The sequence below is a fragment of the Coregonus clupeaformis genome, chromosome 24 (assembly GCF_020615455.1).
Source record: "Coregonus clupeaformis isolate EN_2021a chromosome 24, ASM2061545v1, whole genome shotgun sequence".
NCBI lineage: Eukaryota > Metazoa > Chordata > Actinopteri > Salmoniformes > Salmonidae > Coregonus > Coregonus clupeaformis.
In genome coordinates this window covers 26,802,465-26,828,990 of record NC_059215.1, presented here as the reverse complement: position 1 = coordinate 26,828,990, position 26,526 = coordinate 26,802,465, and the positions used below count along the sequence as shown (strand labels likewise).

The 26,526-nt window shown below is 43.2% G+C and overlaps 2 protein-coding genes across 6 annotated transcripts in view; one reads left to right on the top strand and one right to left on the bottom strand.

Annotated features, from left to right (window-relative positions):
- LOC121557196 (uncharacterized protein KIAA1522 homolog) overlaps positions 1–171 on the top strand; it is a 107,240-nt gene extending 107,069 nt beyond the window's left edge. For all 3 annotated transcript variants that reach the window (XM_045207136.1, XM_041871033.2, XM_045207137.1), the window contains exon 9: positions 3–171. In XM_045207136.1, the coding sequence (XP_045063071.1) occupies positions 3–6 (4 nt within the window). In that variant the 3' untranslated portion in view covers positions 7–171. The remainder of the gene's footprint in view (positions 1–2) is intronic.
- A 6,322-nt stretch (positions 172–6,493) lies between these two features.
- On the bottom strand, positions 6,494–26,526 carry LOC121557193 (tyrosine--tRNA ligase, cytoplasmic-like). 3 transcript variants are annotated; one of them, XM_045206863.1, is made up of 15 exons: positions 26,434–26,526; positions 25,032–25,157; positions 23,371–23,439; positions 22,928–23,074; positions 22,582–22,757; positions 22,156–22,285; positions 21,599–21,679; positions 21,296–21,388; positions 20,885–21,020; positions 17,935–18,020; positions 17,719–17,854; positions 17,491–17,588; positions 17,172–17,365; positions 14,958–15,099; positions 6,494–7,263 (listed from the first exon to the last, which is right to left on the bottom strand). In XM_045206863.1, exons 3-15 carry the CDS (start codon positions 23,425–23,427, stop codon positions 7,153–7,155), a joined length of 1,587 nt encoding a protein of 528 aa, XP_045062798.1. In that variant the 5' UTR covers positions 23,428–23,439; positions 25,032–25,157; positions 26,434–26,526; the 3' UTR covers positions 6,494–7,152. The 3 variants fall into 3 exon arrangements, with proteins under 3 accessions (XP_045062798.1, XP_045062797.1, XP_045062799.1); XM_045206862.1 differs by lacking the exon at positions 25,032–25,157; XM_045206864.1 differs by lacking the exons at positions 25,032–25,157; positions 26,434–26,526 and adding an exon at positions 25,758–25,780.

Here is a 26,526-nt window from a genome sequence, read left to right as displayed (position 1 = left end):
AGGTAAAATGGAGACGTCTGACATTGAAGAAGCACCATCGCGCTTGTGAAAAAATACTGGATTCTTGTGGAATGGGACGAACAAAGCAAGGACTGCAAGAACCTGAGAGACATGGGGGGAGAGAGAGAGAGAGAGAGAGAGAGAGAGAGAGAGAGAGAGAGAGAGAGAGAGAGAGAGAGAGAGAGAGAGAGAGAGAGAGAGAGAGAGAGAGAGAGAGAGAGAGAGAGAGAGAGAGAGAGAGAGAGAGAGAGAGAGAGAGAGAGAAAGGAGAATGTGAGGAGAGAGAATCAAAACAGTATTCACTTAAGAAGTCAACAAAATGAGTCTTCCAAGGCCTTTATAGTTTTGCACAAAACGGCATTGGTCCCCAATTTCTTTAAAATTAAAGCTTTATTTTGGAGCGTTTTTCTAAACCATAGAGCTCTATTTAATAATAATAATAATAGGGCTCTATTCAATCCGTATCGTTCAGCGTTACAGCGTGATTGAAAGGCAATGATCCAGCGTTGGCGGAGGCTTCCTTCACGGTAAACGCTGTATGTCGGCTCAATCGGAAAATACCTTTAAATGCTTCTGCGAATAGAGCCCTTAGTCTGCTCTAGCAAAGTGCAAGCAGTGCCCCCTCAGGAAAAAGGGTGTACTGCGGCTGTATTTTGTAAATACGGTACAAAAGGCTGTGCTTGTAATAGATCGCCCTCTAGAGGTTAAAAAAGGTAGCAGTCACTGCAGTTGGGAAAGAAAAACCAGTGGACAAATATATTTTTTTGCTTCATAAAGATACCCGTTTGGAGTCAAGCAATCTCTGAATTATCTTATTTGCTAATGGAATGACAGATTATGTAATTCCCAGAAATTATATTTTGATCTCATCGATCAATCAATCAAATCAATTAACCAATCAATGTGTTATTTTTGCTTTTTGATCAGCGTAAATAAATGTTTCCAATGAAACTGCAAATGATTTTGTGAATATGTAGGTAGAGTAGTGCTTGATAAAAGAAAGGGATGCTGCATATTTAAAAATACCATTTATATATTAAACCTATTGTCAATTTTTTTTTTTTTTAACCTCGTGTTGTCCTCCCAAATGCCTTACGCCTTTTGTCCTCTGGGGTCAAAAATGACCCCGCCTGGTTTGACTGTTTATAAAGCATACAGTATACATTTTCAATCAATTCTGTGTTACATCTTTAGTCTTACTTCTGTTCAACCCATTACTAGAATTTTTTCATTTGTTTTGGAATTTAGAGCCAATAGACCTTGTTTACATAAAAGTATACCCTGTTTTTAAGTAAAAATACAATGAAACTATGAATTATTTTGACCTATTATTATTTGACTATTTGACTTATCACTGAGTGGTATTTGTAAAAGTTTAGTGAGGATGCTGTTTTTGAATCATTTTATTTTTATTAATGACAGCCCATAATCACACCTTTTGTCCTCTGGGGTCAAAAATGACCCCGCCTGGTTTGACTGTTTATAAAGCATACAGTATACATTTTCAATCAATTCTGTGTTACATCTTTAGTCTTACTTCTGTTCAACCCATTACTAGAATTTTTTCATTTGTTTTGGAATTTAGAGCCAATAGACCTTGTTTACATAAAAGTATACCCTGTTTTAAGTAAAAAATACAATGAAACTATGAATTATTTTGACCTATTATTATTTGACTATTTGACTTATCACTGAGTGGTATTTGTAAAAGTTTAGTGAGGATGCTGTTTTTGAATCATTTTATTTTTATTAATGACAGCCCATAATCACACCTTTTGTCCTCTGGGGTCAAAAATGACCCCGCCTGGTTTGACTGTTTATAAAGCATACAGTATACATTTTCAATCAATTCTGTGTTACATCTTTAGTCTTACTTCTGTTCAACCCATTACTATAATTTTTTTCATTTGTTTTGGAATTTAGAGCCAATAGACCTTGTTTACATAAAAGTATACCCTGTTTTTAAGTAAAAATACAATGAAACTATGAATTATTTTGACCTATTATTATTTTGACTATTTGACTTATCACTGAGTGGTATTTGTAAAAGTTTAGTGAGGATGCTGTTTTTGAATCATTTTATTTTTATTAATGACAGCCCATAATCACACCTTTTTGTCCTCTGGGGTCAAAAATGACCCCGCCTGGTTTGACTGTTTATAAAGCATACAGTATACATTTACAATCACTTCTCTGTTTCAACTTTTCAGTCAACTTTATTCCAACCTATTACCTGACATATAACACATGTTATAATTCATTTCCAAAACATTTTCAACTTCAAAACCTAACTTTTTAGTCTGAATGAGCCCTCAGTTGCATGCGAGGCAGGTAGTAATGGCGTGATCTTTGCAGATGTATGCATTGCATTTTTGGCACATTTTGGATGTTTTGAAATCACTTCGGCGAGGGCAGAATTTGCACCTACTCCTTTTGGGTAATGGGCGAGGAAGGGCTGGTCGGCATGAGGGAACTGGGAGAGGGGGAGCTGCTGCAGAGGTAGAGCTGGAGGAGACCTGCTGGATCTTCTTAACCAATTTGACAGCGGCTGACGTGCGGGAATAACCTTGCGTCGCTTGATGTGAGGTATCACCAGTTGTCGCCCAAGCTCCTCCATGAAGAGCCTTCTCTTGTTGTACTTTCCCTGATTCCAGGCTGGCTTGATTTCAGACCATAGGACAAAAGAGTTGTATGCAGACACGTCGAGAATGTTGTAGAAGACAACGAGTGGCCAACGGGCTGTCATTCTTTGCACGTGTACACACTGGTAACTTTGTCAAGGATATCAACACCACCTTTGTTGTGATTGTAATCTTCAATGATTTTGGGCCTTTTGTCATCCCTGTTGCTCACAGCAGCATCCCGATGCAGAGTGCTCATCAGAAGAACATTTTTCTGTTTTTTGGGGTGATATGACACTAGAGCATGGGTCTCGGTGAAGGCAAACTTCGGTGAGAACCGTGCCCGGTCCTTTTTGACACCAGAGCAGGGGGAAGCTCAGGCTTATTCCTCCGTACTGTTCCCACCATGTACAGCTTTCTTTTCAGCAGCTGCAAGCCAAGAGCATGTGAAGTAAAAAAAGTTGTCACAGGTGATTGTTTTCCCCGGAGACCTTCTGTCATGTCAAGGACAACTCTCATGCCCTGATTTTTTTCTGACTGCGCACCAGCCGGTTTGCCAGTGTATACCTGCATGTTCCATGCATAGCTAGACCTGGCATCGCATGCTACCCATATTTTTATCCCATATTTCCCTGGTTTACTCGGGATGTACTGTTTGAATGGACAGCGACCTCTGAAGGGGACCAGGCGCTCATCCACAGTCACATCAGTACCTGGATCGATACATCAACGGCAGGAGAGACACCCACTTGTCCCATACATCTCGAATGGGAGCAAGTTTGTCTCGTGCACGGCGATTTTCTCTTGTGGCTTTATCATCAAATCTAATCACTCTTGAGATTTTATGAAACATCTTGAGTGTCATGGTAGCACGGAAAATTGTCCTACCAGACTCGGCATGCCATAAACTAGATGTAGCTTCCTTACTAGATCGGTACACGCCAGCAAGAATCAACACACCCACATATGCCTGCAAATCCATTTGATCCATCTTTCTCCACTTGTTGCCATAAACGCGTTGCCCCTCCTTGTTTGTCATGCTCAGCACTGCGTCTTCAATAGGCTTTGGCAGAAACAGGTCAAAAGTGGACTTTATGTCATCAATCCGAGACCTTGCATATGCAGTTGGACCATGGTGGCTTGTATCTCTCTCTGCTGTCAACATGCGTCGTCGGTCACTGGGAGGGATGGAAGACCAGATCAATGTTTCATCCTTTGACTGGAAATATTCTTCCATCTCAGCTGGGTCCTCTTCCTCAGATTCTACCTCATCTGTTGATTCTTCGTCTTCATCATAATAGATGATGTCCTCCACTTCTGACACTTCTTCCATTTCAACTTCAGATTCTACCTCATCTGTTGATTCTTCATCATAATAGGTGCAGTGCTCCACTTCTGACACTTCTTCCATACCAGCTTCAGATTCACGTCATCATCACGTTCATCCATTTCCTTATATTCATAATCATCTTCCATTTCTGCAGCAGGAGATGTGGGGGAATCTTCGGAGGAAGAAGTAGCATGCTGTCTGTATGTTGGATCTATCACCTCATCATTATGTTCCTTCTCTTCTGACCCTGAACCCTCTTCATCAGTTGATTCATCCTCATTATGTGCAGCATTGTCCTCCTGGTCATTATTTTCTTTTATTTCAAAAATTATCTTGCAAGCCTCCTGTGCATTATAAAACTTCTGCCTCCTCATTGTGCTGCCTGTCTCTCTCAGACTAAAATGTGAAATGCCCAAACACCTGTGAGAAAATACTTTTTTTGTTGTTGTTGTTGTCATAACCATTGCTTGACCCCACACATCAAAGAAACATGATCAAAGATGTTTTGACCCCACACATCAAAGAAACATTATCAAAGAACTTTTGACCCCACACATCAAAGAAACATGATCAAAGATGTTTTGCCAAGCAGTATGTAAACTTTGTGCTGCGGGGTCTTTTTGACCCCAGAGGACAACAGAAGTTATTACATTTAGTAAAACACCCATAATTCAATCAAATTACTTCAAATTTGTTTGAATCATAAAGAGCATAGTATTAAACAACTACCGTTATTTTCAGACCAATTGATGAATAAAAAACATATTTTGTCGGCAAAAGATTTAATTTGGGGTCAGAATGACCCCAGGACAACAGGAGGGTTAAAGCACTTTGTAAGATAATGAAGCTGTTAAAAGTTTAGGCGAGAAAACCTTTCATCCTTCTGAAACTAGGCCCACGTCCCAAACGGCACCTGTACCCCCCAAAAATAGCGCACTGCTATGGCAACAGAATGGCGGCAGGTAGCCTAGTGGGTACAGCGTATCAGTCAATAAACCGAAAGGTCGCTGGTTTGAAAACCCGAGCTGACAAGGTGAAAACATCTGTTGATGTGCCCATAACCCTAATTTGCATCAGGTACTACTATGGCTAACCCTGTAAAACAACACATTTCACTGCACCTACGTGAATGGGCGGCAGGTAGCTTAGTGGGTAAGAGCGTTGTGCCAGTAACCGAAAGGTCGCTGGTTCTAATCCCCGAGCCGACTATGTGAAAAATCTGTCGATGTGCCCTTAAGCAAGGCACTTAACCCTAATTGCTCCTGTAAGTCGCTCTGGATAAGAGCGTCTGCTAAATGACTAAAATGTAAATGTAAATGTGTCAATAAAATGTTTTGTAAAACATATTTGACCAGGGAATAGGGTGCCTTTTGGGACACAGACCAAGGAGAGAGGGGTGCGCAATATTTCGATTCCTTATAGTTGCTTACAGTAAACACTATTCCCATGCGTTCAAAGACAACACTGATGGCTTTTCCTGTTACTTACCGTTTATGTTTTTAATGTGTCTTTAAGTTGCTGTAAACAAATGTTATTTATTAATACTGTATCAGCATTATTAACATCATCTATCGCTTAGCAACCAAATATTAAACCTCGGTTTGAGTTCAACTGATTCATCAAAATGTCTTGATTGTGTGGCTGGCCTTACAGTCAGTTTTATTTCATCAAATCCACAGGCCTCCTGATCGTGCTACAGGGAAACAGGGGTTTACGTCCCAAATACCGCCCCTATTCCCTACACGATGCACTACTTTTGACCAGAGCATCATGGGACATACAGTTGAAGTAGGAAGTTTACATACACTTAGGTCGGAGTCATTAAAACTCGTTCTTCAACTGTACCTGGTGAAAAGCGGCGCACTATACAGGGAATAGGGAGGTATTTGGGACTCAACCCTAGAGATAAAGGCTATAGTAACGGTGGACTAAGGAGAGACGGTGGTGTGCCTTTGGGTGACTTAGTTCACGTGTTCTTTTCTTAAAAAAAAAAAAAAAAAGTATTTTACACTTTTATTTTCCTCCATTCACATTGGCTGCAGGAGCGTAGGTCTTTCCCATAGTGAGCAGACATCTTGGTAGTCAACTTTGCAAAAAATCACCTTTGCCCAGCAAATGATATTGTTTAACATTGAATAAATTAATCTCTTTCGACTCCGCACACGGCCTGGAAAAGTAACAACGTTTCTTACTCGATTCAAAAGTACGAAATAAGAAAAAAAAATGTACAGTTATGTACTTCTTTGTTGTGAAAATATTATAAATTATTCATGTGTATTAGAAATCACACATTTATTTTATTGTGTTTTGCAGTTGGGTGACTGTGTGGTGACTGTGTGTAGTCGTCTGATTTAAATATTACCCATCATCCTTCAGGCAGGATGTAGATCTTCCCAAGAGGCCACTCCCTCTATTCATACTAAGCACTCCTCCCCTATACACCTGGTTTAAGCTTTCACTGTCAATACAAAAGGTGTTCACAGCATCAGATTTCAACATAGCTGCCAGCCATTGTGACGGGGCCATCACAGGGGACACTGGGAAAGGAAGACAACCATCGGTTTATTTCATTTCCAGATGATGCATTAGCAGTATTGTGACACGAATAACAGAATAATTCCTGACACCACCACCATCCCACATGATAAAATAACAGCTTGATTGACCTGTACTTTATACATCTTCAACTGTTATCACATCCCACTAGCGTTCTCTTACCACCACAACACATTTCTATATTCATGTTGTGTAATGTCACACCGTAATGGATAGGTCCTAGGTGACTGGTGTGGATGATTTAAGACACGGTAGACAGTAGAGAACTGTTGAAGGCTAGCTAGTGTACACAACGTGTCTCTTGGTTATAGGTCACAACCGACGTGGTTCCATATTTTCCTCAAAGCATTTCCCAGACAGCAAGATACAATGTGTTAAAAAAAAAAAAATGGGGCACTCGGCCGTCAGAGCCATACCGTCGCTCATACATCAGGAGTGAAAATACAGCCCTGATATCAATAGTAAATATACACAGTTTGATCATAGTATTAATTAAATGACAGAATGATTATTTCTCTGGCTAAGAAGAGAGAGTGATGTTGCCATGGTGATGTGTGTGGACGGTAGCTGAGCAAGTAGAGTGTGCGTATCAGTGTATTGAGAGAGAGAGTGTGTGTGTGTGTGTGTGTGTGTGTGTGCCCTGTATTAGCTGATGTTGCCTCCCTTCAGTGTTTTACAGGTGATGTGTCCCAGTTTGGTCATCAGGCGTTTGTCCTGCCATTGGGCTACACACTCTCCTGACACCTTCAGGTCCACCTGGAGACAGACAGACAGAAACACTCAGTATACTGGGATACACACTCTGCTGACACCATCAGGTCCACCTGGGGAGAGAGAGACAGATAGAAACAGCCAATATACTGTGAAATGGACGTTCACTAGCAAGAAGCAAAGCATCTTGGCTATTGATCTGTGCCTTAAAATCTTTGGTGTGACTTACTACCATATATGGGCATACGAATGTATAAGGGCAGGCTGAGCCGATGACCTAATTTCAAGACAAAATAAGAAAATTGAGAGAAAGGCAGCGATGCCAGAGTCCCCTGGTGCGAATCAGGAGTACAGTGGAAGTAACTTTAGACAAAGATTCGGTCGGAGAGCCTCGTAAATGGCGTCCCTTGAGAAAGCAAGAACAAGGTGTATGTCAGGAGAAGTGCAGTATTATCATAAGGAGACGTATACTTGGAATACGGAGGAGGAATGGAGGGAAAAAAGAGAGGCAGAGGAGGTCTAAGAGAGAGAGGGAGGAAGATTGTGAGCTTGAGTCGGTTAAGAATGGCGGGTAAAAAGGGAGAAGGTTTGTTAAAGAAGAATGGTAGAAAATGTAAGGAGAGTGAGCTGAAGACAGGAGGAGAAACGGAAGAGAATGAGGGTGAAGTATCGGCGGAGGTGGTAGGTGTGGTGAAGTGCTCAGAGCCCGAGACTAGCACAGAGGGTCAGGATAAAGATGAGTCTGTGATCGGTAGGAGTGAAGTTTTTGGAAAAAGTGGACCCTTTGCCTTTTGGCTGATCCATGTGTGGTTTCAGGGTGGGTGAAAAAAAAGAGTTGGGTGCTGTGGAATCGGTGAGGGTAACCAGAAGTGGTCTAGTGATAATTGTTTGTGTTTCTGCCGGTCAGAGGGAGAAGGAGCAGAATTGAAAGGAGTGATGACTGGGGTAGCGGTAAATGTAAAAGTTGATCAACTGAAGGAGAAGATTCCCGGTGTGTGTGATGCTCGTCATTTGGTGCGACGCAGACAGGGTGGCGAGAGTGAGGAAACAGGAAGAGTCATTGTCTGTTCTTTTGAGTTTTGAAGTTGAGTCTTTGCCCGACAAAGTGAAGTTAGGATATATAAGTTATCCTGTACGAGCTTATGTGCCGAATACATTACGTTGTTACAGGTGTCAAACTTATGGGCATGTGGCAGCAGTGTTTAGGAGGGAGGTTCATAGGTGTGAGAAGTATGCAGAAGGGCATGAGACAAAGGAATGTGTAGCATTGGGGAAAGTAGTGGTATGTGCTAATTGTAGGGGTGCCCATTGGGCTTGGTGATCAGAAATGTCCCGTACGAGAGAGGCAGGTTGAGGTTTCCAGGGTTAGAGTAGTGAAGAAGTTGTCATATGCTGAGGCAGTGAAGAAAGTAGAGGAAGAGGGGTCAAGGGGGAGGAGTGGTGTGAGTAGTAGATCTGTACCAGTACAGAGGGATAGACCAACAAGTGAGATATGTTTCAGTAAGATTGGATTTTTAGCATTTATAGCAGTGGTTATTAATTGCACTGCAGGGATGGAACATAAGTCTAAGGAAATGGAGGTTGTGGTGGCAGCTGCAGAGAGGTATTAGGGTGTGCGAGACTTGACATCAGAAGAGTTACAGGGTGTGTTAAGTGGTGGTGTCCCATCATTTCAGGTTGAGGGCATGAGGTAGGAATCAATAGATTTAAATAGTGGAGTACGGTGGTGTTAATTTTATTTTATATCTTATTTGTGTAGTGTTAGATGGTAGGGTATTTCTTCATTTTATTTTTCAAGCAAAATATAGGGGAGTTGTACTCCAGTCTAGTAGATGGTGGTAATGCAACCTATTGGATGCCAACCACCGTTAAACCTCATCGAAGAAGACCTCATTTCAAGATGGCTGCTACCTACGTTCCGATTGGGTGAGCTGGTCGTGAGGAAGATGGCGGAAGCGGATGATGAAGTGGAATCTGAATACAATGGCGGTAGAATCAAGGAGAAACTGAGTATTGTTCAAAATAATGGAAAACGGAGCAAAGTAGGGTACAGTGAAGAGAATGACTCTTTGTATCTAGTAGGAGAACGATTTGTTAATGAGGAGCAGCTGGGCAGAGAACCAATCTTGGAAGAAACCATTTGAGTTATCCAAACTGGTGGAGAGAGTGCTGGGTAAAGAAACCATTTGAGTTATCCAAACTGGTGGAGAGAGTGCTGGGTAAAGTGAAGGATGTGAGGATCACGAGAGGCGGGCTTGTTTAGATTTTTTGTGATTCGGCGGATCAGAAGGAACGTGCGTTGTGTCTTAATCGATGTGATAAGTTTGAAGTGTTGTGTGCGTCGCTTCGGAACAGGGCACCCCTTAAAAAGGGGGGTTATATCTGGTGCTTCGTGGGGAGCTGATTTGGAAGAGATGAAACATATTCCTGGAGTGACTGAAGCACGTCGGATGAATCGAGTGGTGAATGGGGAAAAGTGAAGAGTTTCTGTTCTTTTAGTTTTTTTGAAATGGAGTCTCTCCCTAATGAAGTGCGGTTAGAGTACATTAACTACAGAGTTAGAGCATTTATCCCAAGAACAATGCAGTGTGAACATTGTAAAGCTTTTGGTCGTGTAGAAAGTGTTTGCAGAAGGGAGAAGCCGAGATGTACAAGATGTGGAAAATATCATATGTGTTGTAAAAGTGAAGAAAATGTGACATGTGGGAATCTGAAGCCACGTCTTCTGAATGCCCCACAAGGGTAAAGGAGAATGAGGTGGCCAAAGTCAGGGTTGTACAGAGCATTTCATATGCAGAAGCTGTGAAAAAAGGGTTGAGGGTTTGAATGTTGCACCAGAAGAGTCCATGGTGGTGGATAGGCCTTCACTGCAGGCTGCAGGGGTTGCCTTACACCAAGAGGATCCTGACATTTTAAAGGTTAAAAAGGTGGACTTTGTGGCCTTTATCGCTACGGTGATAAATGGCACTGCCAAGGTGGAGAAAAGATCTAGGAAGATTGAAATAATTGTGATTGCGGCGGAGCGGTTTTTGGGAGCTGAAAGATTTCCCAGCAAAGGAGTTACATGGAATATTAGCAAAAGCCCGAGAAGGGAGATATGGAGAACTAAAAGAAGGAAGAAGTGGGAGTTGTTTGTTTTGGCAATGTACTATTTTTATTAGGGTGGATTGTTAGAATCACTATTAAGTATGGATTTATTTAATTTTTTGGGATTCAAATTGTCCAGTTGGTGGCGGCAATACAACTTTTGGATGTAGTCCGCCATAAAACCCACAGAAGAAGAAGATCATCATTCCGGTTAGCGTCGTGAAGCATACATGGAGTACGTTGATGCACAGCGAAAGCCGGGACTCCACTCATCATGAGGAGGACTTAATTGTGACCTGCCGTTATTGATCACCAGCCCCGAGAGTCAACATTTTTATTTTACACAACGTTTTCACCAAACAGCAAACATCTTACAAGGTAAGCTTCGATTTGGTCTGTGTTTGAGCTTTAGCTACATGGGGGGGTAAGAAATTCATCCTTAGGTTGGTAGGAACAAATCTAGCCTATTGCCAATGATATCTGATGATGTATGACTTAATGGCAGCATCGAATGTCCACCGAGTGACGATATCTTTACACATCAAAAATATGACGTCGCCTGTTTACGAGCTGTAGTCGTCCATTACACAGGGGATTGGCTGCTACGGCACCTTGACAGTCTTGTAGCCAATGAGATAAGCTTTCCGGGGATATGCAGTTGACCTGGGTGGGACAAAGCAAGGCCTAGAACCTTTTATGCGTAATGGGAACTATTGCTACCTGGCTCAGAGACGAGCCACACAGAGCACACTACATTACATCGTAAACAGATTTCATCGCTTGAATTTCATTTCTTTAGCATAAAAGATGGCTTCTCAAGGGGGGGGGTACAAACTAAGAATATCGAACAGGAAGCTAAAAAGAAGGCATCTATGAATAAATATACCGACATACAGTGCCTTGCAAAAGTATTCACCCCCCTTGGCGTTTTTCCTATTTTGTTGCATTACAACCTGTAATTTAAAAGGATTTTTAGTTGGATTTCATGTAATGGACATACACAAAATAGTCCAAATTGGTGCATATGTATTCACCCCCTTTGCTATGAAGCCCCTAAATAACATCTGGTGCAACCAATTACCTTCAGAAGTCACATAATTAGTTATAGTCCACGTGTGCAATCTAAGTGTCACATGATCTGTCACATGATCTCAGTATATATACACCTGTTCTGAAAGGCCCCAGAGTCTGCAACACCACTGAGCAAGCGGCACCATGAAGACCAAGGAGCTCTCCAAACAGGTCAGGGACAAAGTTGTGGAGAAGTGCAGATCAGGGTTGGGTTATAAAAAAATATCCGAAACTTTGAACATCCCACGGAGCACCATTAAATCCATTATTAAAAAATGGAAAGAATATGGCACCACAACAAACCTGCCAAGAGAGGGCCGCCCACCAAAACTCACGGACCAGGCAAGGAGTGCATTAATCAGAGAGGCAACAAAGAGACCAAAGATAACCCTGAAGGAGCTGCAAAGCTCCACAACGGAGATTGGAGTATCTGTCCATAGGACCACTTTAAGCCGTACACTCCACTGGGCTGGGCTTTACGGAAGAGTGGCCAGAAAAAAGCCATTGCTTAAAGAAAGAAATAAGCAACACATCAAGGAAAACGCTATGTCTGGCGCAAACCCAACACCTCTCATCACCCCGAGAACACCATCCCCACAATGAAGCATGGGCATGGCAGCATCATGCTGTGGGGATGTTTTTCCATCGGCAGGGTCTGGGAAACTGGTCAGAATTGAAGGAATGATGGATGGCGCTAAATACAGGGAAATTCTTGAGAAAAACCTGTTTCAGTCTTCCAGAGATTTGAGACTGGGACTGAGGTTCACCTTCCAGCAGGACAATGACCCTAAGCATACTGCTAAAGCAACACTTGAGTGGTTTAAGGGGAAACATTTAAATGTCTTGGAATGGCCTAGTCAAAGCCCAGACCTCAATCCAATTGAGAATCTGTGGTATGACTTAAAGATTGCTGTACACCAGCAGAACCCATCCAACTTGAAGGAGCTGTAGCAGTTTTGCCTTGAAGAATGTGCAACAATCCCAGTGGCTAGATGTGCCAAGCTTATCGAGACATACCCCAAGAGACTTGCAGCTGTAATTGCTGCAACAGGTGGTTCAAGTACTTTGGGGGGTGAATAGTTATGCTTTTTTGTCTTATTTCTTGTTTGTTTCAACAAACAAAGTATTTTGCGTCTTCAAAGTGGTAGGCATGTTGTGTAAATCAAATGAAACAAACCCCCCAAAAATCAATTTTAATTCCAGGTTGTAAGGCAACAAAATAGGAAAAATGCCAAGGGGAGTGAATACTTTCGCAAGCCACTGTAGAAGCTTTGAATAAAATACTGGTCGGACTCGGATCAAGGGAGCGATTTGGACAACGAGGATTTCGACTTGACCGACGAAGATTGCTTCTAGAAGGATTGGATCCACTTTTAGATCTGTAAGTACAATTATTTTCATGACTTTACTATATGCATTTAGTTTTGTCTGCTTTTTGTGCTTTGGATTTAGTTTTTTTTGTAACAAGTAATTTCAATGTTATATCATTCCAAAGTAGTTATTGTGTATGTTTCATATTAGTTCACTGTTTGCTGTTCCCTTTATTTTATTCACCACAGAGTGGAGGATGCAGAGGATTTGGATGACGACGTTTGGGAGCCACCCCTCCCCAGCAAGCGTCCCCGCCGGTCAAGGTTTTCACCCCCCCCCCCACTGTCAATCACCCCGTATGATGGTTCTACATCCACTTTCCATAGACCTCTTGAAAAATAAAATAGGGCCTTGTGGCACCATTCATCCCAACAGAATGAGTTTCCCCAAGACCAAGGTAAACCACATGACAAAGACAGCGGAGAGGGGGGCCATACGTTGGATCAGAACTAACAAGCTGCTTGTTGTGAAATGGAAGAACACTAGGGAAGTAACCATGCTCACCACACAGCATAAGGCATTCAATAACAACCATGTCTTTGAAAAAGGAAGAATGTCCCCATTCCTGTTTCTGTGAAGGACTACAATGCCAGCATGGGGGAGGGGTGTCAACCTATCTGATGTTCTGATAGGCTGCTACCAGGTCCTCCACAAGACCAGGAAGTGGTATAAGACTTTTGTTTACCACTTTGTGGACATTGCTACAGTAAATGCTTTCATTCTCCACAAGCAGATGGCCAAAGCAAAAGGTCAAACCCCTCTCTCCCAGTTGGCCTCCCGAGAGCAGCTGGTGTTGGAAATGGCTGAATTGGGGGGCTCAAAGCAACCTCACAACCATCACAAGACCCCCCCACTCAAGGTGAGCGCCACTATCCAACACCAGCTGGGGAGGGCGAAATACCAGTTCGCTTTTTGTTTCCTGGCAGAGAGGGACTGCTTCAAATACTATCACAACATGCACAAGCTACGGTGAAAGTGAAATCTAATCATCTACACCTGGGATGTAAAACAAACATGAATGCCATTTGTAAATAGTTCAGCTTATTTCTATTTTTGCACCTTTTTTTTAGCGAAGGACACGTGTGTAACCAAGTTTGTGTTTGATAAGACATTTTTATATATTTTTTAATGTATATCTGTTGCTTTTATATTGTTTTTGTAAACCGTTCATTTGTATGTGGGACCAATACATTGGATAGGCTAAACGTTCAGGCACTTCGGAGAGGTTGAAAGACACTTGGATGTCCCCTGTACGTCCCCCGACACCACCACAATGTTTGAGAGAGGTTGGGCGTTGTAGAAATGTAGTTTTTATAGTCAACAATAACTTTTAGGCTGGGCAAAAACTGTGCAATTACCACATTCTGACACTTTTCGGAGAGGTTGAGAAGGACACTTGAATGTACCCTGGATACCCCATAACACCACCACAATGTTTAAGTGAGGTTGATATGGTAGACATTGTGTTTTTATACTGAACAAATAGCATTTAGGGATTGCAAATATGTAATAGCACTGGAATTATCTAAGTTACAGACATATGGCACTTTGGAGAGGTTTAGGGACACTTGGATACGTCCCGTGACCACACCTGACACCACTTACTAAAACATCTGCCCATTTCTAGTTGTTAGGTTTATCAATCCCATTTTTTATCTGATATTGTTCACATGTTGTGGAAGCCATCTGATGTGTTTCCAGCTCTGGGCATCAATAATTCACTTATAGCTTGTCAATGAAAGATGACTTTCAAAATTTTTGGGTGGGGGCCAACCCCTTCCCTGCCAAGCGCCGTGCTCTACCAGCTGAGCTACAGAGGACCACAAACCTACAGAGGACCTCAAAGATGACTTTCAAAATACAAAAATAAAACTACTATTTTGTGTGTGCTTGATCTTGTGTATTCTGAACTATGTAACTCCTATCCATCTTCTGATCATTTCCTCATCATCTCCCAGATGTCTTCTTTCCAAATATACAAAGTTTTGGCATGTCAGAATCATGTAATTACACATGAATAGCAGTTACTTTTGGGTATGTCTACTTGGGCAGAAATCTAAATGATTTGATGTCAACAAATGACATATTCACTAATTTATTGATATTATCTTTAAGACGTTCATGGCTTAATCTTCCTTTCATTTTAGGAGACAACAGGGCTTTGTGAAACAGCTTGTTTTATGACCTAACTATGCATCATTCAGACATACCTGTAGTTTCTCCCACGTCTTCTTCTTTGGATTTAGTTTGTCGTCCGACTTGCCCGTCTCGTACCCCTCAACGAACACACGTTCCCCGGGTGACGACCCCTCTGGGGGGTCAAGAGGCTCCACCCTCCTGGGCTCCCCCTCACTGGGACAACAGCCAATCAATCAGAGCGAAGAGAGTCAGAAATCAGGAAGTGGGTGGGTCAAGTTGTGTCAGGTGTCTGAGTGCAGCGGTAAGGGATAGCAATATACAGTTGAAGTCGGATGTTTACATACGCCTCAGCCAAATACATTTAAACTCAGTTTCACAATTCCTGACATTTAATCCTAGTAAAAATGCCCTGTCTTAGGTCAGTTAGGATCACCACTTTATTTTAAGAATGTGAAATGTCAGAATAATAGTAGAGAGAATGATTTATTTTCATCACATTCCCAGTGGGTCAGAAGTTTACCTACACTCAATTAGTATTTGGTAGCATTGCCTTTAAATTGTTTAACTTGGGTCAAACGTTTCGGGTAGCCTTCCACAAGCTTCCCACAATAAGTTGGGTGAATTTTGGCCCATTCCTCCTGACAGAGCTGGTGTAACTGAGTCAGGTTTGTAGGCCTCCTTGCTCGCACACGCTCTTTCAGTTCTGCCCACACATTTTCTATAGGATTGAGGTCAGGGCTTTGTGATGGCCACTCCAATACCTTGACTTTGTTGTCCTTAAGCCATTTTGCCACAACTTTGGAAGTATGCTTGGGGTCATTGTCCATTTGGAAGACCATTTGCGACCAAGCTTTAACTTCCTGACTGATGTCTTGAGATGTTGCTTCAATATATCCACATAATTTTCCTTCCTCATGATGCCATCTATTTTGTGAAGTGCACCAGTCCCTCCTGCAGCAAAGCACCCCCACAGCATGATGCTGCCACCCCGTGCTTCACGGTTGGGATGGTGTTCTTCGGCTTGCAAGCCACCCCATCTTTCCTCCAAATATAACGATGGTCATTATGGCCAAACAGTTCTATTTTTGGTTCATCAGACCAGAGGACATTTCTCCAAAAAGTACGATCTTTGTCCCAATGTGCAGTTGCAAACCGTAGTCTGGCTTTTTTATGGCGGTTTTGGAGCAGTGGCTTCTTCCTTGCTGAGCGGCCTTTCAGGTTATGTCGATATAGGGCTCGTTTTACTGTGGATATAGATACTTTTGTACCTGTTTCCTCCAGCATCTTCACAAGGTCCTTTGCTGTTGTTCTGGGATTGATTTGCACTTTTCACACCACAGTACGTTCATCTCTAGGAGACAGAACGCGTCTCCTTCCTGAGCGGTATGACGGCTGCGTGGTCCCATGGTGTTTATACTTGCGTACTATTGTTTGTACAGATGAACGTGGTACCTTCAGGCGTTTGGAAATTGCTCCCACGGATGAACCAGACTTGTGGAGGTCTACAATTTCTTTTCTGAGGTCTTAGCTGATTTCTTTTGATTTTCCCATGATGTCAAGCAAAGAGGCACTGAGTTTGAAGGTAGGCCTTGAAATACATCCACAGGTACACCTCCAATTGACTCAAATTATGTCAATTAGCCTATCAGAAGCTTCTAAAGCCATGACATCATTTTCTGGAATTTTCCAAACTGTTTAAAGACACAATCAACTTAGTGTATGTAAACTTCTGACCCACTCGAATTGTGATACAGTGAATTATAAGTGTTAACAATTGTTGGAAAAATTACTTGTGTCATGCACAAAGTAGATGTCCTAACCAACTTGCCAAAACTATAGTTTCTTAACAAGACATTTGTGGAGTGGTTGAAAAATGAGTTTTAATGACTCCAACCTAAGTGTATGTAAACTTCCCGACTTCAACTGTAGATAGCAGTCTAGAGAGAGAGATCTTTAAAACGTTCAAGGCTTAATCTTTGTGAAACAGCCTGTTTGATGACCTATGAGAAGAGAGAGAGAGAAGCAGGGGGACAGGAGAAGAGAGAGAGACAGGAGGAGAGAGAGAGAGAGAGAGAGAAGCAGGGGGACAGGAGGAGAGAGAGAGAGAGAGAGAGAGAGAGAGAGAGAGAGAGAGAGAGAGAGAGAGAGAGAGAGAGAGAGAGAGAGAGAGAGAGAGCAGGGGGACAGGAGGAGAGAGAGAGAGAGAGAGGAGACTGGTGGGAAAAGAAGGAGCAGAAGTAAGAAGAGAGGAGAAAAGAAAAGGAGAAAAGGAAGGAAAGACTCACATGGAGGCACAGAGCAGCATGGCTTGGGACTCCACCCCCCTCATCTTCTGGGGCTTCAGGTTGCATAGCAACAACACCAGCCGATCCTGCAAGGCCTCCTGGGAAACGTAGGCCACCAGGCCGCTCACCACTGTCCTTGGCTCTGCCTCCCCAACGTCAATCTTCTCCAGGTACAGCGAATCAGCATCAGGATGCTGAGGAAGGCAGGGACAGAGAGAGGGCAAGACCAATCAGTGAAGAGAAGGAAATACATGAAGCCATTTCTCTTAAAAGGGATTTCCTGGTTTAAATAAAGATAAATCAAAGAATGAACGAGTACCTTCTCCACACTGAGGACCTTGCCCACCCTTATGTCCAATCTGGAGGGAACCAGCTCATCCCCTTCTGCTGCTTTAGAGTTCCCCTTCCCTGCTCCTTCTGACAGGGGGACATAGCGACACACAGGGTCAAGGGTCACAGGTGTGGAGGAACAGTCTCCTATAGGTCTACTTTAGGAAGCCTTGAGGTTTACGGTGATGAGCGGTTGGTAACAGTAGGTTCTACTGACTGTTCTTTGATGGGTCTGGATAGGCCGTGTTGGAGAGTTCACGGAGCTCTGGAGATTCAAACTTCTTCCTGATTGGGTCCAGCAGCTTGTTGAGGGCCACCTCCACGCCCGCCTTCAGGTCACCAGGATGGATCAGCTAGAGGTTAGAGGTTAGAGGTCAAACCAAATGCATGATGGGCCAACAACAGTGGTCATACATCATGACCATATATGTACCTCTTCGCCAAATTCTTTCTCCACCTCCTCAAAGTCTGTGTAGGTTTTGTCTCCTCCGAACTTGGGGTCTCTTTTAACGGAGAACTCTGAAAGAGATGCAACACAGACCTGCTGACTCTGGCTCGGTGCCTGGCGCAGGAGGACTGTAGGGGGGAGGAGGAGGACTGTAGGGGGAGGAGGAGGACTGTAGGGGGAGGAGGAGGACTGTAGGGGGAGGAGGAGGACTGTAGGGGGAGTGTAATAGCGATTACCTATGAAAAGCCACTGGCACAGGAGGACTGTAGGGGGAGTGTAATAGCGATTACCTATGAAAAGCCACTGGAACAGGAGGACTGTAAGGGGGAGTGTAATAGCGATTACCTATGAAAAGCCACTGGCACAGGAGAGAGCCTTCCATAACGCGTCCACAAGAATCAGCTTTCCAAACGTTACTCTTTTCGGGTGAAGTTCTCATTTATTGCTCATAGAATAATAGCTACAATACACACGTTGTCAGGATAAACGTGTATGCGGTGAACGAAGTCAAGCGCAGGACACCGAGAGACTGGCAGATGTACTTTACTAATAAACGTAATGAAAAGTACAAAACAACAAAACCTCCAAAACCAGGGAGGGACAATAATCGCAATACACAGTCCTGCCGAAAACAAACGGAGAACGATCACACACAACAAACGAATGACAGACAGGGGTATATAAAGGGAAACCATCAACACTAATGGGAAACAGGTGTACACAAAGCAGACCAATCTAGATGATTGCTGAAACCTAGATCGGTGGCAGCTAGTACTCCGGGGACGACGAACGCCGAAGCCTGCCCGAGCAAGGAGGAGGAGCAGCCTCGGCTAAATCCGTGACACACGTCTATACAAAAGGTGCAGAGAGATGCTTTTTTTTCTTCTTTTCGGGTGAAGTTCCCATTTATTGCTCATAGAATAATAGCTACAATACACACGTCTATACAAAAAGTGCAGAGAGATGCATTCTATGAGCGGTACCTGTGATAAGGTAAGAACTGTATGCCCTCTCTGACCTGTGCTAACCCTTCCTGGTCACCTGTGCTACCTATATATACACACGTGACCCATGACCCCTGACCCCAACATATCGTGCCCTCTAGTGTACAAAACAAGTTAAAATGTGACTAGTTTCAGGAAACTAGGCGTATGTCGCACGTCACTACTTCACAGGAGAGCCATTTGTACGTAAACATTCATTTTTTGATCAAAATGTGTTTTTTTGGCAGAAATGCCTTCTGGAACATGTGAACTTTCATGTGCCTTAACAACAAACTTGTATTCCATCCATAAATACGAATACAATTGTTAAAGTATGAGCCTAGTTTGTTTAGCCACGGAAAAAGACAGGAACCTTCCCACTAGCCATGATTGGTCGAGATAATGGATGGGCTGGACATGCCGGGAGATGAGTTTGGATCGGTCTGCCATGTAGCGTGCTTCTGTCTGTAACGTGAGCTGTTCAGTATGTGTTGATAGTCTTTTCTACCACGCGGTTTTGAAAGATATAACGTTAGCCATCGAGAACTACAAATGTTTTGCTACTTTTCTCAACAACATTGATGCCCTGAGTTTAGCAGGTGCTATCGACAGATCAGTTGGAAAAAGTGATGGGCTACTTTCTGCACATGCCAAGGTCAGTGTGAACCGGAGTGACTTGACACAATGCTGGCCAAACAAGATGTAGCTACAAACAAAACTGAGTTAAATGGTTCCAGTCTGCCGTGAAGCGTTCATCCATGTATACGGGTAAGAGTCTTGCTACATTTTCAGATATACGTTTCTAATTTTTGTCAGAAAGTTGTTTTTATTGCAAGTTAAAGCGTACTGTTAGTTAGCGAGCTAACGTTAGCTTGCCTGCTCGCTAGCTAACGTTACGTGTATGATCTGTGTAGTAATATTATTCAAATCAGAAATGCATTTGCATTGCTAGTTATAGCCTAATGTTAGCTAACTAACATTGAACCTAGTTTGTTAGCTTTAGCTATCTGCAGATTCATACTACAGCTATGACAATGTTTGTATCGGTGATAGTAGTATGAGTTGGAATTATGCCGGTTCATTGTTTAGCTAGCTAGCTAGAAGTCTAAACAAAAGACTCCACTTCGGCCGGATTATTACATGACCCATCAAGTTAGCCAGGTGTGTCTGGGGGTGATTACGGCCATCTATTGTATTTCATGAACATGTGTCCATGTCTAGACAATAGTGACCCATCCACTTAGCTAGATGAGGCTGGGGGGTGGTTATAGCATTTATTTCACATGACCCATCAATTTAGACAAAGTGTGTCAGGCAAGCGTCATCTAATAATTATAAAATATTTTTATCTGAACACTTTCTGTTTTTGATATTGCAAGTAACCATTTCAGTGTACCGTTTACACCTTCTGTATCCTGTGCATGTGACAAATAAACATAGATTTTATTTGATATAGTGTGTGTTTACCACATGGCCTCACATGTGAATCCGTAAAGAGATGGGTGGGGCTAAGGCTTAAGAGGGCGTGAACGATGCTGAATGGGTGGAGACCAAGAAGAGCTCTCCAGTACGTGGACCAAAACATTTACAAGTTTATCAACTTTCAAAGCAGAATTATTTTCACATTGTTCCTCAACTGCAGTGTTTGATACTTTTATCCAATGTAAAAAACACAATTTCAAATTCTGTTACATAAGACCAAATCAAGGCGAATCAATGTCAGATAACATATAATCAGGCCAAAACGGCTCCTACAGGGAGTATCCAGAGATAAACGGAAGAGAACAGAGGGAAGAGGAGGAGAGATGAAGAAAGGAGGACAGAAGAGGAGTAAAAGGAGGTAGAGACCAACTCACCTCCGACCAGGGGGAAGAGGACATGCTTTTGATGAAGGAGAAGAGAGGGAGAAGAGAACAGAAAAGGAGAGAGGGGGAAGCAGGGGGCTTACTTACCTCCTATGAGTGGGAAGAGGACATGTTTAACGAAGGAGAGGACTCCGTTGTTCTCGATGTTGCCCGGCTCACAGAAAGCCTTCTTCAGCTTCTTCTTGACATCCTCCTTCCTGTCCAGGAGGTCAATTTTAGACTCCTGCAGAGGTCAACAGGAAACACACAGGGCCACGTTCATTAGGTACCAACCGGAAGAAAACAGACAAACAGGGAAGGACTACCTGAACCTGTCCAATAAGAAACTTTTATTTTCATTTTCTGCTGCAAAACGTTTTGCTACGGTCTGTCCTAATGAATACAACCCAGGGCTGTGTCAGTTTGGGATTGCTCAAAATAATTATCTCCAAAAGAAGAGGAAGGAAGGAAGGAAGGGATGCATTATAATCATAAAAATATTGTGACAGGGCCACTCACCTCCTCTGAAGAGCTCATCTTGGCGCCAGTCAGTCCTGGTACCATGGGGTTCATCAGATGGGAACGCTTAGCATAACCCAGAGAGGGCAGGTACTGGAGGGGTGGAGAGACAGAAGGATGAGACACACAGACAGACAGACAAACAGAGAGAGAGGGATTTTCAGAACTCATACATTATACAAAACCATCACAGTAACTTCTTAATTTCCCAGTTGACCAATTCATTAATTTAATCTAAAAACAGCTTTCTCTACAAGAGGACAGTGCTGACAGTGCAAGAACAGGTCAGAAGGCTCAGGGTACCTTCTCAGCCAGGGTGAAGATCTTCCTCTGATCGACTCCTCCAAACTGGGCATCTACTTTCAGATACTCCTCATCTAGAGCCTAGAAGGGGCAAAGGGGTTACAAACCTGTTGTATTATTAACCTGTTACAACCCTATTATAACCATGTTATTACCTGTAGTCCAGGGTAGAGCAGACCACTGAGTAGAGGGTGTTATAATGTGTTATAACCATGGTATTACCTGTAGTCCAGGGTAGAGCAGACCACTGAGTAGAGGGCGTTATAATGTGTTATAACCATGTTATTACCTGTAGTCCAGGGTAGAGCAGACCACTGAGTAGAGGGTGTTATAATGTGTTATAACCATGGTATTACCTGTAGTCCAGGGTAGAGCAGACCACTGAGTAGAGGGTGTTATAATGTGTTATAACCATGGTATTACCTGTAGTCCAGGGTAGAGCAGACCACTGAGTAGAGGGTGTTATAATGTGTTATAACCATGTTATTACCTGTAGTCCAGGGTAGAGCAGACCACTGAGTAGAGGGTGTTATAATGTGTTATAACCATGTTATTACCTGTAGTCCAGGGTAGAGCAGGCCACTGAGTAGAGGGTGGTCCACCTGTTTAACCACCTCAGCTCCAGCCTTCTTAGCATCATGTTCTGTTACCATGGACGATAGACGGTACACGTCCAGAGTGTACTCTCTAAGGGAGGGAGAGAGACAGGCAGAGGGCATACGTAGGTACATCAAACGAGCACTGATGTTGACGTATCTAAACACTATGGACTGGTTTCCCTGACAAAGATTGAGACTAGTCCTGAACTAAAAATGTACAATGTAGATTCTTCAAAGTGCTTCTTAGTTCAAGACTACGAGACCAGCTCCTACAAACCAGAGCCTTGCATTGAGATAATTAAACATAATAAGTAAATAAATAAGTAAACAACATAATTGTTGTTGACCTCCCCAGAAAGAGAACTACTGAGCCTGACCGCTAACCTGCTGAGTTGGAAGTCTGTCCCCTTGATGAACTTGAGTTTGTCCAGCGGCACCCCGATGCTCTCCAGCATGGCCTTGATCACCTGTTCGTAGTACTCCACCCTCAGCTCCAGCAGCTCCCAGGGAGCCTTCATGTTGTCCAGGAACGCATGCAGGTCCGCAAACAGGATGGTCACCTTGGGGAGGGGGTCGGCGGGAGAGTTGGACAGACAAACACAAATCAGACACGCACACCGATATACAAACAGGCTGGTCAAAAGTGAGGGAAATACACACTCACACACACACACACACACACACACACTAGATAGAGAGATAAGATAATGAAAACATACACAGATCTCACCTCACACCCTGCCTTGAGGAAGTCTGCGATCTTGGACATGGGGACAAAGTAGGCAACATGGGGTTTTCCTGTGGTGGCTGTTCCCCAGTACACCTTCAGTTCCCTCTCTGCCAGAACCTGCTTCATCTTCTCCTCTCCAAGCACCTCCTGAGTCAACACACACAGACAACATCAACCATTCATGTTGACATCAACCATTCATCAACCATTCATGTGTGTGTGTCTGTGTGTGTGTGTGTGTGTCCCACCTGCAGGTTCCTAGTGTGTGTGTGTGTGTGTGTGTGTGTGTGTGTATGTGTGTGTGTGAGTGTGTGTGTGTCTGTGTGTGAGTGTGTGTGTGTGTGTGTGTGTGTGTATGTGTGTGTGTGTGTGTCTGTGTGTGAGTGTGTGTGTGTGTGTGTGTGTGTGTGTGTGCTGTGTGTGTGTGTGTCTGTGCGTCCCACCTGCAGGTTCCTAGTGATGAGGTGAAGCTTCTCATCTGGGCTCAGCTGTTCTCCCATGGTGGCTAGCCCCTACACAGAGGACAGGAGATGGGTGGCAGAGTGTCAGGAATGTGAGTGAGGGGGGCTGCGTCCCCCAACAACAGCATATTCCCTATACAGGGCACTACTTTTGACCAGTGCCCATAGGGAACGTAGGGAACAGGGTGCCATTTGGGACACAGGCCACTTGACGGGACATTTGGGCTTGTATATGGATCCTGTATAAGCCCAATGTCCTGTAAATATCCTAGTTGCGGTCCAAAGCTAACTGACTGTAACTGTATATGAGCTAGCTAGTTACATGTTAGTCATTCAGCAGACGCTCTTATCCAGAGCGACTTACAGTTAGTGAGTGCATACATTATTATTATTTTTTATTTTTAAAAAATTCATACTGGCCCCCCGTGGGAATCGAACCCACAACCCTGGTGTTGCAAACGCCATGCTCTACCAACTGAGCTACATCCTGAAGCTGGGCCAATTGTGCGCCGCCCCATGGGTCTCCCGGTTGCGGCCGGCTACGACAGAGCCTGGATTCGAACCAGGATCTCTAGTGGCACAGCTAGCCCTGCGATGCAGTGCCTTAGACCACTGCGCCACTCAGGAGTTAGTTACTAGCCCTTGATCATGACTCTCAGTTCCATTACATTGCACATAAGAGTCATTGTATGAAGTAGTCTTCTGTCGGGGGTAGTTTTGTTAAGATCCCCGACGCTCGGTCTGAACATTAAAATGCATCACTTGCGGTACGGTTTTGGAAGCATAAGGATCTTATCTTTCTTATCAACAAGATATTAATTTTCATAAAACAAAAAGGTTAAATTGACACACACCTTGATAGGGTTAGTGTTCCCACTCAGCTATAATCTCCATGTTGCACTGCTTGTTTACAGAAAACAGACGGAAGACAAGATGCAACCACCTGTGCTAATTAGCTATCTAGCATGCTCTGAACACCTGTATGTAAGTGTAACTCAGGAAGTGTAACTCAGGAAGTGTAACTCAGGAAGTGTAGCAGACTGGTAGTTTGGTAGGATGGAGGCCCCATAGCTGTATGGATCTGTAGCTGCTACAGTAAGTATCTTTTTTTATTTGAAGGATTCTTTCTCGCTGATGAAAAATAAGAGCCATATGTTTCAAAAGCAGTACTGCAAGCGATGATTATTGACCTTTTCTAAACCTTAAAAACACAGCGTGGGGATTGCAGTTCACATGAGGCAGTCTGGGCGAAGCGTTGGTCCCATGTTTCATGAGCTGAAATAAAAGATCCCAGAAATGTTCCATAAAGCTTATTTCTCTCATATGTTGTGCACAAATTTGTTTACATCCCTGTTAGTGAGGATTTCTCCTTTGCCAAGATAATCCATCCACCTGACAGGTGTGGCATATCAAGAAGCTGATTAAACTGCATGATCATTACACAGGTGCACCTTGTTCTGGGGACAATAAAAGGCCACTCTAAAATGTGCAGTTTTGTCACACAACACAATGCCTCAAGTTTTGAGGGAGTGTGCAATTGGCATGTTGCAGGAATGTCCACCAGAGCTGTTGCCAGAGAATTGAATATTCATTTTTCTACCATAAGCCGCCTTCAACTTCGTTTTAGAGAATTTGGCAGTTACCTCCAACCAGACTCACAACCGCATACCACGTGTACGGCGTCATGTGGGCAAACGGTTTGCTGATGTCAACGTTGTGAACAGAGCGCCCCGTGGTGGCGGTGGGGTTATGGTATGGGCAGGCATAACCTACAGACAACAAACACAATTGCATTTTGTCTTGAATGGAGGAAAAAATCAGCGGCTGTATTCGCTGAATGTTTTTATTAGAAGTATGAATTAGACCACAGTTATACAGCACAAACATAGGTACAGCTTGCTAAGCGTTTTCAGAATTGACATTTTTACAACAATCGACGGATGGTGACTCAAATCAAAATCAAATGTGTATTTGTCACATACACGTGTTTAGCAGATGTTATAGCGGGTGTAGCGAAATGCTTGTGCTTCTAGCTCCGACAGTGCAGTAATATCTAACAATTTCACAACATGTAAGGAATGGGATTTAAGAATATCTACATATATGGACAAGCAATGACAGAGCGGCATGGACTAAGATACAGTAGAATATTATAGAATAGAATGCAGTATATGCATATGAGATGAGTAGTGCAAGATATGTAAACATTATTAAAGTGACTAGTGTTCCATTTCTTATAGTGGCCAGTGATTTCAATAGGCAGCAGCAGCCTCTAATGTGCTAGTGATGGCTATTTAACAGTCTGATGGCCTTGAGATAGAAGCTGTTATTCATTCTCTCGGTCCCAGCTTTGATGCACCTGTTCTGACCTCGCCTTCTGGATGATAGCGGGGTGACCAGGCAGTGGCTCAGGTGGTTGATGTCCTTGATGATCTTTTTAGCCTTCCTGTGACATTGGGTGCTGTAGATGTCCTGGAGGGCAGGTAGTTTGCCCCCGGTAATGCGTTCGGCAGACCGTACCACCCTCTGGAGAGCCCTGAGGTTGCGGGCGGTGCAGTTGCCGTACCAGGCGGTGATACAGCCCGACTCAATGTTATTGCGAGCAAATTCCGCGACCAGTCATCAAAACTTAAAAGTGGCAATATGTCACTTTTTGAGCGACCAGACCAAATTCACATAGAAATGATAGTTATAGATATATTATTCTCCTTGATAGCAAGTCTATGAAGCGGTAGATCTGTTTTATGTGCGCTATTTCTATGCTTCCCGTTCTTACGTTTTGTTTTAGCGTCTTTTACTTTCGGTTTTGTACACCAGCTTCAAACAGCTTAAACAACAATATTTTTTTCGGGTACTCCGGGCAGAGCAAAATTCAGTTGGTGGTACAGTAACCGAAAAAAGGCTGGGAACCTTTGAATGAACCATCCATGCTAACCACTAGCATTCGGCTAATTATGTGTAAAAACATTTGAGTGATTTAAACTTTGAAATCAAAGAATAAAGACTATCACCAGAAATGTATATCATAACACATTTCCATCTTACCTTAGCGTTAATGTCTTAAAACTTGGGGTCGTTGTTGAGATGTAAAAGCCTTGTGGACCTCCCACATCAGCCTGAGTGGATTTCTGCGATTTG

Bases quoted from the DNA above. Each gene is read 5' to 3' on its own strand.
- LOC121557193 (XM_045206863.1), bottom strand. From the start codon at position 23,427: ATGGGAGAACAGCTGAGCCCAGATGAGAAGCTTCACCTCATCACTAGG. The intron at 22,758-22,927 runs GTGAGATCTGTG...CCCCTCCCCAAG, and splicing joins TCCTCAAGGCAGGGTGTGAG to GTGACCATCCTGTTTGCGGA. The intron at 21,680-22,155 runs GTAATAACATGG...TGCCCCTTCTAG, and splicing joins TGCTCTACCCTGGACTACAG to GCTCTAGATGAGGAGTATCT.